The 13,096-nt window shown below is 38.5% G+C and overlaps 1 protein-coding gene across 1 annotated transcript in view; it reads right to left on the bottom strand.

The window, feature by feature from the left end:
• LOC115429596 (probable E3 ubiquitin-protein ligase HERC1) overlaps window positions 1-13,096 on the bottom strand; it is a 132,955-nt gene that overhangs the window by 38,202 nt on the left and 81,657 nt on the right. The window contains 6 exon segments of the mRNA XM_030149190.1: window positions 1,049-1,176; window positions 2,366-2,596; window positions 6,833-6,960; window positions 7,177-7,304; window positions 9,007-9,284; window positions 12,123-12,351. Coding sequence (XP_030005050.1) covers window positions 1,049-1,176; window positions 2,366-2,596; window positions 6,833-6,960; window positions 7,177-7,304; window positions 9,007-9,284; window positions 12,123-12,351 — 1,122 coding nt within the window.

The raw sequence follows: 13,096 nt of genomic DNA, 5'->3' as shown, positions 1-13,096 counted from the left end.
GTTATAATAGTAGTAATAGTGGTGATAGAAATAATAGTAGTAGTAGTTATAATTGCAGTAGTAGTAGTAGTAGTAATAATAGTAGTAATAGTAGCCATAGTAGTAGTAGTAGTAACAGTAGTAATAATAGTAGTAATGGAGGTAAAAGTAATAGTAGTAGTAGTAATAGTAGTAATAATAGTAGTAATCGTGGTAATATAAATAATAGTAGTAGTTATAACAGTAGTAATAGTGGTAATAGAAATAATAGTAGTAGTAGTTATAATAGCAGTAATAGTAGTAGTAGTAGTTATAATAGTAGTAATCGTAGTAATCGTAGTAATAGCAATAGTAGTAGTAGCAGTAGTAGTAGTAGTAGGAGGAGGAGGAGGAGGAGGGGGAGCATTAGTATTAGTATTAGTAGTAGTAATAGTAGTAGTAGTAGTAATAGTAGTAATAATGGTAGTAGTTATAATAGTAATAGTAATAGTAATAGTAGTAATAATAGTAGTAATAGTGGTAATCGTAATAGTTGTAGTAGTTATAATAGTAGTAATCATAGTAGTAGTAGTGTTAGTATTAGTATTAGTAGTAATAGTAATATAATAGTCGTAGTAATCCTCCTAATAATCCAGTGTTCTGGACAGAGGCCACTGTTGTCAGGAGTACAAAAGTAATGGAAGCAGATGTCGCAGCTGCTCAGGCGTCAGAGGTGACTCCTGTCCAGTGTCAGCCCACAGCTCGTTTGACCTTTTTTCCTTCTCCTTTAAATATTCACATGCTGCTGTTCTTCAGGTTTTTTTCCTCCTCATTCCTCTTGTCAAACAGTGGACCAGGTATGAGTTAACCCTTTACTTACAGTGTATAAAGACCAGATGTTCACCCACACACCACCAAGCCACAAAAAAATCCTATTTTTCCATCCTAAAACTGCCTGATAAAATAGTGTATTCTATTTTAATTAAATACTTTACTATTTTTTGCTTGAAATGCCCATTCCTATTATTTCTAGCAAATCTCTAGTATACAGCAATCCATACGAGTGCAGAGAACAACGCAGCGGACGAACCATGCAGACGGGCAGAACTGTGCGCTGCTCCTCTTCACAGGTTTCAGTTGAGCCCAGGAGGATCTTCCCGTCAGGATAACCCACCGCAAATGGTTTGTCCTCACTGTGCCAGGCCACGCACTGGGGCGCTACAGGACAGCAGGCCAAGAGGAACAAATACAGCTGGGAATAATTCATTTGGGTTCGCTGTGGTTTTAGATTAGATGAGACTTTATTGGTCGCACAACGGGGAAATTCAACGGTCAAGGCAGAAACAGAATAAAGTGCAAGAAACAAGTGTACATGCATAAGGATAGTGCAAAAAAACAAAAGTAAACATATGGAAGCAAATCTGTCTCAGGTTTTGAATTATAAAAGCCATTGAATTTCTAGCACGGAATTTTTTGGCACTGAAATTAAGAATCTGATTTTTTTTTTGCACTGAAATTAAGTATCTGAATATTTTGTCTCTCAATTTAACTATGTTCATAAATTTAGAATAAAAAAAATTCAGATGCAAAAAATTCAGACGGAAAACATTCCAATCACACATCCTGGACACCAAGGATAGGCAATCAATTCTATCTGAAGTCGAACTGACAGCCAGCCAATCGAGTTGCGTTAGGTTGGTCATGTGACACAGATGCAGGAAAACAGTCAGTGCGGATGTGTGATCTGAATTTTTAGCATCTGAATTTTTTGCTACTAAATTTTTTGCATTTGAATTTTTTGCCTCTGAATTTTTTGCCACTTAACTTTTTGCCACTGCATTTTTTTGCTTCTGAATTTTTTGCCACTGAATTTTTTGCATGTGAATTTTTTGCTTCTGATTTTTTTGCATCTGAATTTTTTGCATTTGAATTTTTTGCCTCTGAATTTTTTGCCACTTAACTTTTTGCCACTGCATTTTTTTGCTTCTGAATTTTTTGCCACTGAATTTTTTGCATGTGAATTTTTTGCTTCTGATTTTTTTGCATCTGAATTTTTTGCATTTGAATTTTTTGCCACTTAACTTTTTGCCACTGCATTTTTTTTGCTTCTGAATTTTTTGCATGTGAATTTTTTGCTTCTGATTTTTTTGCATCTGATTTTTTTTTATTCTAAATTTATGAACATAGTTGAACTCAGAGACAAAAAATTCAGATACTTAATTTCAGTGCAAAAAAAAAAAAATGCAGTGCTTTATAATTCAAAATCTGATGAGACAGATTCACTTCCATACAAACAATATCAAATAAAACATAATAATAGTAGAATTACACAGCCTACATCCATCTTTACACCACAGGGGAGAGTGCCAACCTTTGCGCAGTGCCAGTGTGTGCATTTATGTCTTACCCTCTTTCCTGTGGCAGTGGGTCAGTTCGGTGCTCTTCACATCCAGCTCTGTTTCCTGCATAGTGACCTGCAGCCAGCAGAGCGAGCCGTCCAGCCTTCCCACCAGCAGGCTCTCTGCAGGTCTGCTGCTACAGCCTGCTGCAGTCTGATCCAGAACCCACAGGCTGAAGGCCTGGGCCCAACACAGGGCTGTGACCCGGGACAACTGGGCCTCCACGTGACAATGAGATCCTGGAGGGGCACAGAAAAAAAAATACATTAAAAATACTCCCAATAGATTTCATTAAAATTAGAACATATTAAATAATCAAAGGTCCCATTCCAGTTATGTTTGAATTAATAAAAAAAAAAAAAAAATCAACAACAAAATCAGCTACAAAATATGGATGTGCCCCTGAACTAGTGCCTGCCACTTCACTTTAGAAAGAACTACGTCTTCAAACATGGGTTCATATGAAGCCCAGGAACCGTGGCTACATTTTTGGAAGAAAAATTTTGCCTCCTATGTATCGTCTGACCGGGAGGGTGAGTTATCCAGAAGATTTTGAGGTGATTTTTGTCTGGTTTCACACTCTGGTGACAAAGGAATGTCAGGAATGTGTGCTCTGTTTTCCTGTCATCTGACAAATGTGACCCTTTTCTAAGACCCATCTATCAAAAACCGTAGACCTCATCCTCATACAAGGGACATTCCTGCAGAGACGACAAAAATGCCTGCGTTTTAACATTTAAATTAAGTCTGTAGGTCAAAGTATGGTGAAGCAGTAGCAGTCAGAAACAAGTGGACTTTTCTGGCTGATTTTTTCCTCTCCCCATTCATTTCTATGGGACTTTTTTCACGTTTTTCACAAATAACTGCGAAAAATTTGTGAATCTCTACCAGAAGTAATAACACACTATTCCCGATGAAACTGCAAATTTTGATGTATTATTTGCAGGGGTACTCCCAGCGCCTTAGGCCGCATTAATCGGTGAAATTTTGTCCAGAAGATGAAGAATAACTAGACAATTTCCACACGTGGAAATCGTGAGAGGGGCTCGGGGGTCGGGGGGGCATGTGGGTTCGACGTTGCCAAAGACTTCATGGTCGGAGGGGAATTCTGTGTTCTGAACCCCCATTCACTTTATATGGACAATCTGTGTGTCACAGTTTGGCAGCTGACGGATGTCACCATTTGTAGTAGTAATAGAAGTAGTAGTAGTATTTTTAGTAGTAGTAGTAGTGGTAGTGGTATTTTTAGTAGTAGTAGTATTTTTAAAATTAGTAGTAGAATTTTTAGTAGTAGTAGTAGTAGTGGTATTTTTAGTAGTAGTAGTATTTTTAATATTAGTAGTAGAATTTTTAGTAGTAGTAGTAGTAGTAGTAGTAGTAGTAGTATTTTTAATATTAGTAGTAGAATTTTTAGTAGTAGTAGTAGTAGTAGTAGTAGTAGTAGTATTTTTAATATTAGTAGTAGAATTTTTAGTAGTAGTAGTATTTTTAGTAGTAGTAGTAGTAGTTGCCACAGCGACGGCGCTGCACTGACACACACACAGAATGAAACTGACACAGAGCAGCAGGAATAGGCTGAGACTGGAGCAGAACAGGTCCCGAGAAACTGCTAATTACAAGAAAACCGTAAAAGATAGGTGAAAACCGAAATGACCGTGAGCTTCAGAGAGACCTGGGGAACACACAGATGTAGGTTTTTTTCTCGTACTGTGAAAAATGACTGAGTTAGGGCAGTGTAAAAACGGTCAACTGACCAAGACAAGAAGGAATCCGCTACAATGGAGAGTTAATGGAGGAAAGAAGGGATGAGCCTCCAAACTAGTGCCTGTCATTTCACTTTAAAAAGAGCTAGGTCTTCAAACATGGGTTCATATGAAGCCCAGGAACCATGGCTATGTTTTTGGAAAAGATCATTCACCTGCGATGTATGGTTTGGCCGGGAGGGTGATTTATTCAGAGAATTTTCAGTTGAATTTTCGCTGCTCTTCCACTCTAGCGTGATGACATCACACACTCTAACTCAGGAAATCTGGACAATTTTCACTCAACCCAGGGGTTTTTGAAGACTCACCTATTGAAAACCATAAACCCCATCCTCATACCAAGTACATTTGTGCGGAGAGGACAAAAATGCCTGCGTTTTAAAGTTTCAATGAAGTCTGTAGGTCAAAGTATGGCGAAGTAGTTGCGGTCAGAAAAAAGTGGACTTTTCTGGCTGATTTTTTCCTCTTCCCATTCATTTCTATGGGACTTTTTTCACATGTTTTTCACGAATAACTCTGCGAAAAATTCATAAATCTCTATGAAAATAACATAGCACACTATTCCCGATGAAACCGCATGTTTTGATGTATATTGTACAGGGGTCCTCACAACGCACTAGGCTGTATTAATTGCCGAAAAAGTGGCGGAAGATGAAAAATAAGTTTAAACGTGCAGAAGAACAACAGGTGCTCGTGTCGATGCCCGAGCCCCTAATAAGTTTAAACAGCAGCAACAACAACAGGTGCTTGGGCCTGTGGCCCCGAGCACCTAAATATCAAATTTTTTTTTTTTTATTTCAATGATCAATATCATATACATTTTTACAATTTTTACAACATATAACAAATAATATTAACATCATATTCAAATGTATTTTGCATAGATATATGCATTTATTAATTTTAAACACTGTGTTTAGAATATGACATAAAAAATATAATAGTCAAATATCAATGTATTTGGAATAAATTTAGTTTATGAGTGTTTCTAAAATGAACCCAGAATGACAGCAGAAAACTTTGACGCTTTACAAACATTCACACTCATAAAACTCCTCACATCTTTTTTCACAATTTTTTCTTATTTCAAAATACATTTTCCTGAAAATATACTCAGTGCCAATGAAAACGCAACACTTGAAGATTCTTATATTTTTTTAAATCGATGAGGATTTTTATTCCATAAGCTCTTTGGAATTAATCATAGGCCATTTCTATACAGTAAAAATAAAAAATCACATCCAAATTTGTTGACAAAAAATAAGGCTAAAGAAAGAAAGTCAAGGACCCCCAAAACGGTCCCAGAGGTGCTGCAGCTCAGTGTAGCGGTCCTGCTGTGGTGTGGTCACAGGTGCTGGTCCAGGTCCAGGTCTGTCTGCAGCTGAACCAGTTTCTTCATGCCTCTGTTGTTCCTGACTATGGTGGACACATTGCATCCAAAACGGCGCTCCACCTGCCGAGCAGAGATTCTGGCCTCCAGGAGCCCCAGAGCATGGCATCTGTGGTCAGGTGTCAGTCTGGGCATCGCTGAGTTATTGTAAATGATTTTGGTGCTTTTCAGTTTGCCTTTATATCCAGAACATAAGCACTCCTGAACTGAGCACAGTTCCTTAAGTTGAGCAGTTCATTACTGAGCAATGAGAAAAACAAGTCTAATGAATGCAGACAAGTTCATTTAAGCGTGACAACAGCTCAACCCGTCTCAGGTTGTTAAGAAATTGTCTGGGATTATTTTATACACGTGAAACTTAAACATATTGATGCAGCTCAGGAACAATAAAACACATTCAAGTGTTGCGTTTTCATTAGGACTGAGTATATAAGTAATTACCTACCCAAAAATATAAGTTTGGTGTAGACTATTGTAATACTTTTTTTTTTGACCAGATGTTAACCTTCCCTTGACTTCGCCTGTAATCTAGTCTAGTCTAGTCTAGTCTAGTCTAATCTAATGTAATCTATTCTAATCTAGTCTAGTCTAATCTAATCTAATCTAATCTAATCTAATGTAGTCTATTCTAATCTAGTCTAGTCTAATCTAATCTAATCTAATGTAGTCTATTCTAATCTAGTCTAGTCTAATCTAATCTAATGTAGTCTATTCTAATCTAGTCTAGTCTAATCTAATCTAATCTAATCTAATGTAGTCTATTCTAATCTAGTCTAGTCTAATCTAATCTAATCTAATGTAGTCTATTCTAATCTAGTCTAGTCTAATCTAATCTAATGTAGTCTATTCTAATCTAGTCTAGTCTAATCTAATCTAATCTAATCTAATCTAATCTAATCTAATCTAACCTAATCTAATCTAATGTAGTCTATTCTAATCTAGTCTAGTCTAATCTAATCTAACCTAATCTAATCTAATCTAATGTAGTCTATTCTAATCTAGTCTAGTCTAGTCTAATCTAATCTAATCTAATCTAATCTAATGTAGTCTATTCTAATCTAGTCTAATCTAATCTAATCTAATCTAATCTAATCTAATGTAGTCTATTCTAATCTAATCTAATCTAATCTAATCTAATGTAGTCTATTCTAATCTAGTCTAGTCTAATCTAATCTAATCTAATGTAGTCTATTCTAATCTAATCTAATCTAATCTAATGTAGTCTATTCTAATCTAGTCTAGTCTAATCTAATCTCATCTATTTTCAACATAATGAATTCCAGATATGACAGCTCAGTTGCGTTGCAGCCGTCTTTCCTTACCCCTGATGTTCATGATGTTGATGTGTTTGTTCTCAGGAGTGGCCAGAAAGTTCCCTCCTGTACTCCAGTACACAGGGGACATGTGATGACATCTGCCCGCCCTCTCAGTGCCCGACCTGTCCGTCTTACTGCAATGAGTCACAACAGCCACAGTCAGTATGTTTCCGGCACCACACCACCCACCACTGGCACCTTTTACTGCTGATATGAGCTGAGTTTCTACATATCTGTGATTCTCCATGTTCATCAACTGTTACCCAGATAGAAAACATATCCCTTTAGAAGCAGCACAGCTGACTACAACCCTCTGTGGACATATTTGGACAGAATGAAGCCCAGATTACCTCGCTATACAGGAGAAGGTGGTCTGTAACTCCACGCCGTTCTGGCTGATGCTCCATAATTGCACCACTTTGTCTTGAGAGCAGGTCGCCAGTAAACTCTGCTCACTGTTCCAGGAACAGCTGGCCACCTGAACAGGACACCCACATCACAGCTTCATCATATGAGCTCCAGAAGGACAGAACACTTCAACTAGCAATAAGAAGATGGCAGCCACATCATCAGTGGACTGGCTTTTTTTTTTATATTCCTTGTTTCTTATAGAAGTGCCACTAAAAAACTGCTGAGGTTTTTGTTTTTACAAGTCCATGTAGATAGTGAAATCAAGCCAAAATGATCGCATTCTGTTCAGAGAGAATTCATACAATATACTTGTTATTTTAAAGATCCAGTAAGATCAAAGAGGGTCTACTTGCATAAATGATCAATAATAATCAAATGAAAATAAAGATCATCATGCTTAGAATAAGATGCTAATTTCTCTAGGGTCTGTTAGTCTGTTAGCTACATTACGATTAAAGCAGGATTTCCTGAATTATTTGACCACAGAATTTGGCAAAGACACTCACTAGGACTGAGGGATGAGCTGAAAACATTTTGGTGGTGAAAGGTCAAAGGTCAAGGCTGCTCTGACTTTGTGTCTATCCTTATACATGCAATCTGTCAGGAATGCAATGAGGGATTTCTTTCCCCTTACTGCCACAAAACACAGTTCTGGCCATAACTGCATAATGATGCTAGAATCAGTGCAGGAATCTGACACTATGTTCCATGTGTCCATTTTGGAACAGGTAGAAACATTATGGTGTATTAGCATCACGTACTATGTTTGAGTGTGGATGGAAGTCCTTATCGGATATATATATACATGGACATGTAGTAGTGCCACCTCCCCACACAAAAAAACTTCAACAAAAGCCTCTCTTCACGGCCTTTAAGTTTTGGTGATAAAAACAGTTCACATTCACATAATCACCTCTGCCAAGTGTAACGGCAGAGATTATGTTTTCACCGGGGTTTGTCTGTCAGTCAGAAAACTCAAAAAGTTATGGACGGACTTTCAGGAAATTTTCAGGAAATGTTGATTCTGGCACAAGGAACAAATGAATACATTTTGGTGGTGATCGGGGGAGGGGGGGGGGGGCACTGATCTGCCTTGGCGGAGGAGTGTGCTCTCCTTGTGCTTTTCTAGTTGCAGTGTTGGTTTTTGTTGTTTTGTCAAATATACTGTATGTGTAGGAAATTTCAATAAACGCTGAAGTGGAAAAAATATATGTATGAAAAACAGTAATATGTTACAAAACATGATTGATGATATATTATGTTTTCATCAGGGTTTGTCTGTTTGTCTGTTAGTAAGATAACTCAAAAAGTTGTGGACAGATTTGGATGAAATTTTCAGTAAATGTTGATACTGGCACATGGAACCAATGAATACATTTTGGTAGTGATTGGGGGGGGTCTGCCTTGGCGGAGGTCTGTGCTCTCTGAGTGCTTTTCTAGTTGTAATTGCACCGTATGCTGCTGGAAGCCTTCAGCTATAAAAAAAAAAAAAAAAAAAAAAAAGAAAAAGGAAAACATCCACTGTGATGAATGACACTCCCCTAACCTGCTCCCTCTGCTGATCCAAACAGCTCATTCTAAGCTCATAAAAACGGAACATTGCTCATTTGGGTGTGATTATATACTATTAAAAAGAGCTATTTCTGCAAATTACATCCCCCCAATTCCCCCTAAACTGTACACACCAGACCTTTAAGCATTTTGTTAGAACACAGATTACATGGTTCACATCAATCTTCCCTAATTACCTTCTTTTCTAGTCCGCCCACCTTATTGTAGTGACCCTCCAGCCGCTTCAGAGGACATTTACGCAGGTCACCGGCCAGGTCGCTGTAGGTCTGGGGCCAGCTGGGACTGTCCCGTCCTGTAGCGGCCAAGGCCTGCACCAGCTGCTGCGCTGCCCACTGCCGGTGTTTACTGGTCAGCCTGGCGGACAGCACACAGGCCGCCAACGCGTTGGCCAGCTCCAGAGGGCCCACTCGGACCCCCAGGTGAGGTAAAGGGGACGGAGGCAGGGACGAGGAGGAGCCACCTGGGTGTCCTGCATCTGCAGGAAACCACACAGACATGTTGAAGCTGGGACACAGGAGGTTTGTGTAAGGAAAAATAGTAAAAAAAATAAAGAAACAAACAAATAAATACATACATACATACATAAATATAAAAAAAATGAAAAAATGTAAAATAAATAAATAAAAATAAATAAATAAATAAAATAATAATAATTTTAAAAAATTAAAAATTAAAAAATAAATAAATTAAAAAATTAAAATTTTAAAATTTAAAAAAATAAATAAATAAAAGCATTTAAAAATTTAAAAAAAAAAAATTTAAAAACTAAATTTAATTTAATTTAAAAAAAGTAAAAATATTAATAAAGTAGCTTTTCTAAACACAGGGTTCCTACATGTTTCTACAAGGTAAATTTTAAAGGGGTCATATTTTGCTAAAGCCACTTTTCTTAGTCTTTGTTTCATTTCTTTGTGTATTTGGACCCTAGTAGTTCCAAAAGTCTGAATTTGCACCCTCCAGCTGCTGCAAAACTATCTTTATATGCATTCTGGCAAAATCGACTGGATTTCTACAACCCGTTTGAATTCCTGCTTAATTTGTTACATCTACACCGCAAAAAATCTAAATCTTACCAAGTGTATTTTTCTCATTTCTAGTCCAAATCTCTCATCACACTTAAAATCAGACATAATCACCTACAGAGGAACTTTTCAGTCAGATATAAGAACTGGTTTTTAGACAATAGATCTGGAAAATCTTATTTCAAGAAATCTTACCAAGATAATTTTCAGATTTTTTTTTGTTTGAAAAAGCAAAAAAATCTTGAATTTTTCCACTGTATAACTAGTTGCGTCACAACATTTGCACTTATCAGGTCCAGACTTTAACTGAACATTTCTCCAGTATTTCTCCATAATTGTTTGTCAGCAGCAGCGGTTGGAGTCCAGACTGAAAATATGTCCAAACTTTGAGCCGACTACCTAAACTGTTCAGTTGTTGGTTGTATTAACGAACACGAGTGGCTGAACGGGACAGAACAGCACGGTCAACAACCTGGAGGGGGCGGGACATGAAGTGGCTCATTTGCATTTAAAGGGCTAGCGCTCCAAACCACCTTTCTGGTGTCATTACTCAGAAATAGGGTTGAAGATGGACCTGTGGAGTTGAATGAATGTAGAATTCAGACCCAAGCATGTTTTAAAATGTATAATTCCATTTTAAAAAGACCAAAATATCACTCCTTCAAGACTTTTTAAGACCTTTTTAAAACTACTTAGAACAGAATTTAACGTCTACTTCACAATCATACTGCAAAAATTCTTGACTCCTAGAATTTAGGAAAATGTATTTATTTACTCCAGTGTGCTGATTCTCACTGTTCTGAGTCATTTCTCACTGGGGGGCTGCAAAGTTAGGACACATTTAAAGGTGCCGTATGTAGGATTGCGGCCAAAACTGGTACTGCAGTCACATTCCAAATACTGAGCTGGTATCCTCTGCTCCTCCCCCCAGACGAGGGGTTGACAGATCCAGCATGAGCGCCTACTACCAGCGTTTCCACTAATCCTTGCCACCACACCATAAATTTCAGACAAAAACATCATCACCAGACTGAGTATACATCCTATCCTACTATATAATGCACGTTCTGTGTCCCATCAATGTTCCATCACAGGAGGGTGTTTGTACAGGTTTTCCTCAGCCTTCACACGCCCCATCGCCGCCAAACTCACCAAATGAATACAAACATGACCCGACTATCTACTAGGCACAATTTTATGCCCGTATTCAAATGTTGTGAGGTATGCTGGGCAATTTTAGCCTCTCATGCTATCATACAATGGCACCACGGGTACAAGGCCGCTAGTAAGTCTAATATAGATTAGAACAGGACAAATGTCCGGCCCACTCAAATGGAAGTTTGTGAAGATTCAGGAGAAAGAGAAAAGAGAAATGAGCCTTAAATTTCACTTTTACTTCTGTGAAGCACAGGCGGCACCGATCACTACCGTATCAGTCTGGACCTAGACTGGTCCCAGACTGGACCCAGTCTGGACCCAGACTGGACCCAGACTGGACCCAGACTGGTCCCAGACTGGACCCAGACTGGACCTAGACTGGACCCAGTCTGGACCCAGACTGGTCCCAGACTGGACCCAGACTGGACCTAGACTGGACCCAGACTGGACCCAGACTGGACCCAGACTGGTCCCAAACTGGTCCCAGACTGGACCCAGACTGGACCCAGACTGGCTGTGGTTTTTTGTGGCTACACTCATTTCTACTAATGTCGCCACGGTGGCTGGATCTTTCATTTTCCTAGCGCAAGCACAGAGTTGGAATAACCCCTTTAGTCCTTTTGGCTTTCTTCAGGTCAGACATTTGCGCTCATAAATGTTCAGCTGCAGCTCAGTGGAACTGCCAACCTGGATGAACAAAGGTACTGAGTCTGTGACTGGCAGACAGGTGATGGGCGGAGCCTCAGACCAAAACACACAATGACATCATAAACATCATTTGGGGGCTGACACTGAGCTCTGAATCTTCTGTCTGGACTCCTACTGTCAGTGAGATCAGGATTTGAAATGAACAGGATTCCTTCATGTCTGCTGACAGTCAGGACCATTTCAGAATGACTGAGAACAGAATTCCTACAGACTGCACCTTTAAACACAACCCAGCCAACAAGTTTATGGCAACATAACTTAAGACCTACCGTATCCAATTTAATACCTTTTAAGACTTTGATAAAGCGTTAAATTCAAGACTTTTTAAGACCCCACGGGAACCCTGTAAATAAAATACTGAATAAAGGAGAATTCTAACACTTCAATAATCGCATTTCAAGAAATCCCACATGTACCGCTCTCACCATTGGCTTCATATTCGCTTCTGTCCTGGCTGTAACACTGAACACCCTTCTCAGTGAGCAGTGACACCAGACTTTGTGTGACCAGGAATGTTGGAGGTGTCTGCTCATTCTGGTCCCTCTGCTGCTGGATGCTTTGGCCTAAGGCTGTTAGACTGGAGCTCAGACATCCTCTTTGTTGCGGGTCACCGATGGCTCCGATGTGCACCCCTGTAGCTGCAGCCATGAGGTCCTACAGGCAACAATATGGAAGCGCTACGTCAACGTGGAATCAGTCATACAGTTCTAGCACGACTAAAGCCGTTTCACACTGGCCCGACGTGACAATGCAGTGCACAAAAATGAAAAACCTGCGTGGAAATATCTTTGAAGAACAGCATGGAAGAAGGTTAGCTCCATATCAGTTCAAGCAGATTCAGCTCTGTCTGTGTCACAGTCACTTCAGGTGGTGTTTTCAGGTCACTAAGGAACAGTGTCAACTAGGGCTGTAAGAAAATATGGGTTCTGCAATATATCCCGATATTTCATTTCACAATACTGTATCGATATTAAAAAGTACTATATGGATATTTTTAGGTATTTATTCAAATGCAGATATGAGGTTTATTTATTTTATTTTATTTATTATTATTTCACACTCTTTTATTCAATAATATTAGTTCCTTTGTTGGGATTGAACTCAAATCCTGTTCTGATGTTAGTTGTGAACTAATAGAATCTGAACATTTGAACAGGATCTGAAACTGGAATGTCTGTAAAACAGAATTTCAGTTTGAACACAGTTGGAACATTTGGTGATTGAACATTAGATCCTGTTGGGATCAAATACAAATGTGTTTAGGATTTGTGCAGATTTATGGTGTAATTCAATTCTTCCAGGAAATAATCATTTTTTAAAAAAGAAACAAACAAAAAATTGCTTTTTTAACAGTATCATGATATATCGTGATATATTGTATCTTGATCCTAGTATTGTG

The sequence above is a fragment of the Sphaeramia orbicularis genome, chromosome 12, assembly GCF_902148855.1.
Source record: "Sphaeramia orbicularis chromosome 12, fSphaOr1.1, whole genome shotgun sequence".
Taxonomy (NCBI): Eukaryota; Metazoa; Chordata; class Actinopteri; order Kurtiformes; family Apogonidae; genus Sphaeramia; species Sphaeramia orbicularis.
This window is presented reverse-complemented; position numbering and strand designations above follow the sequence as displayed.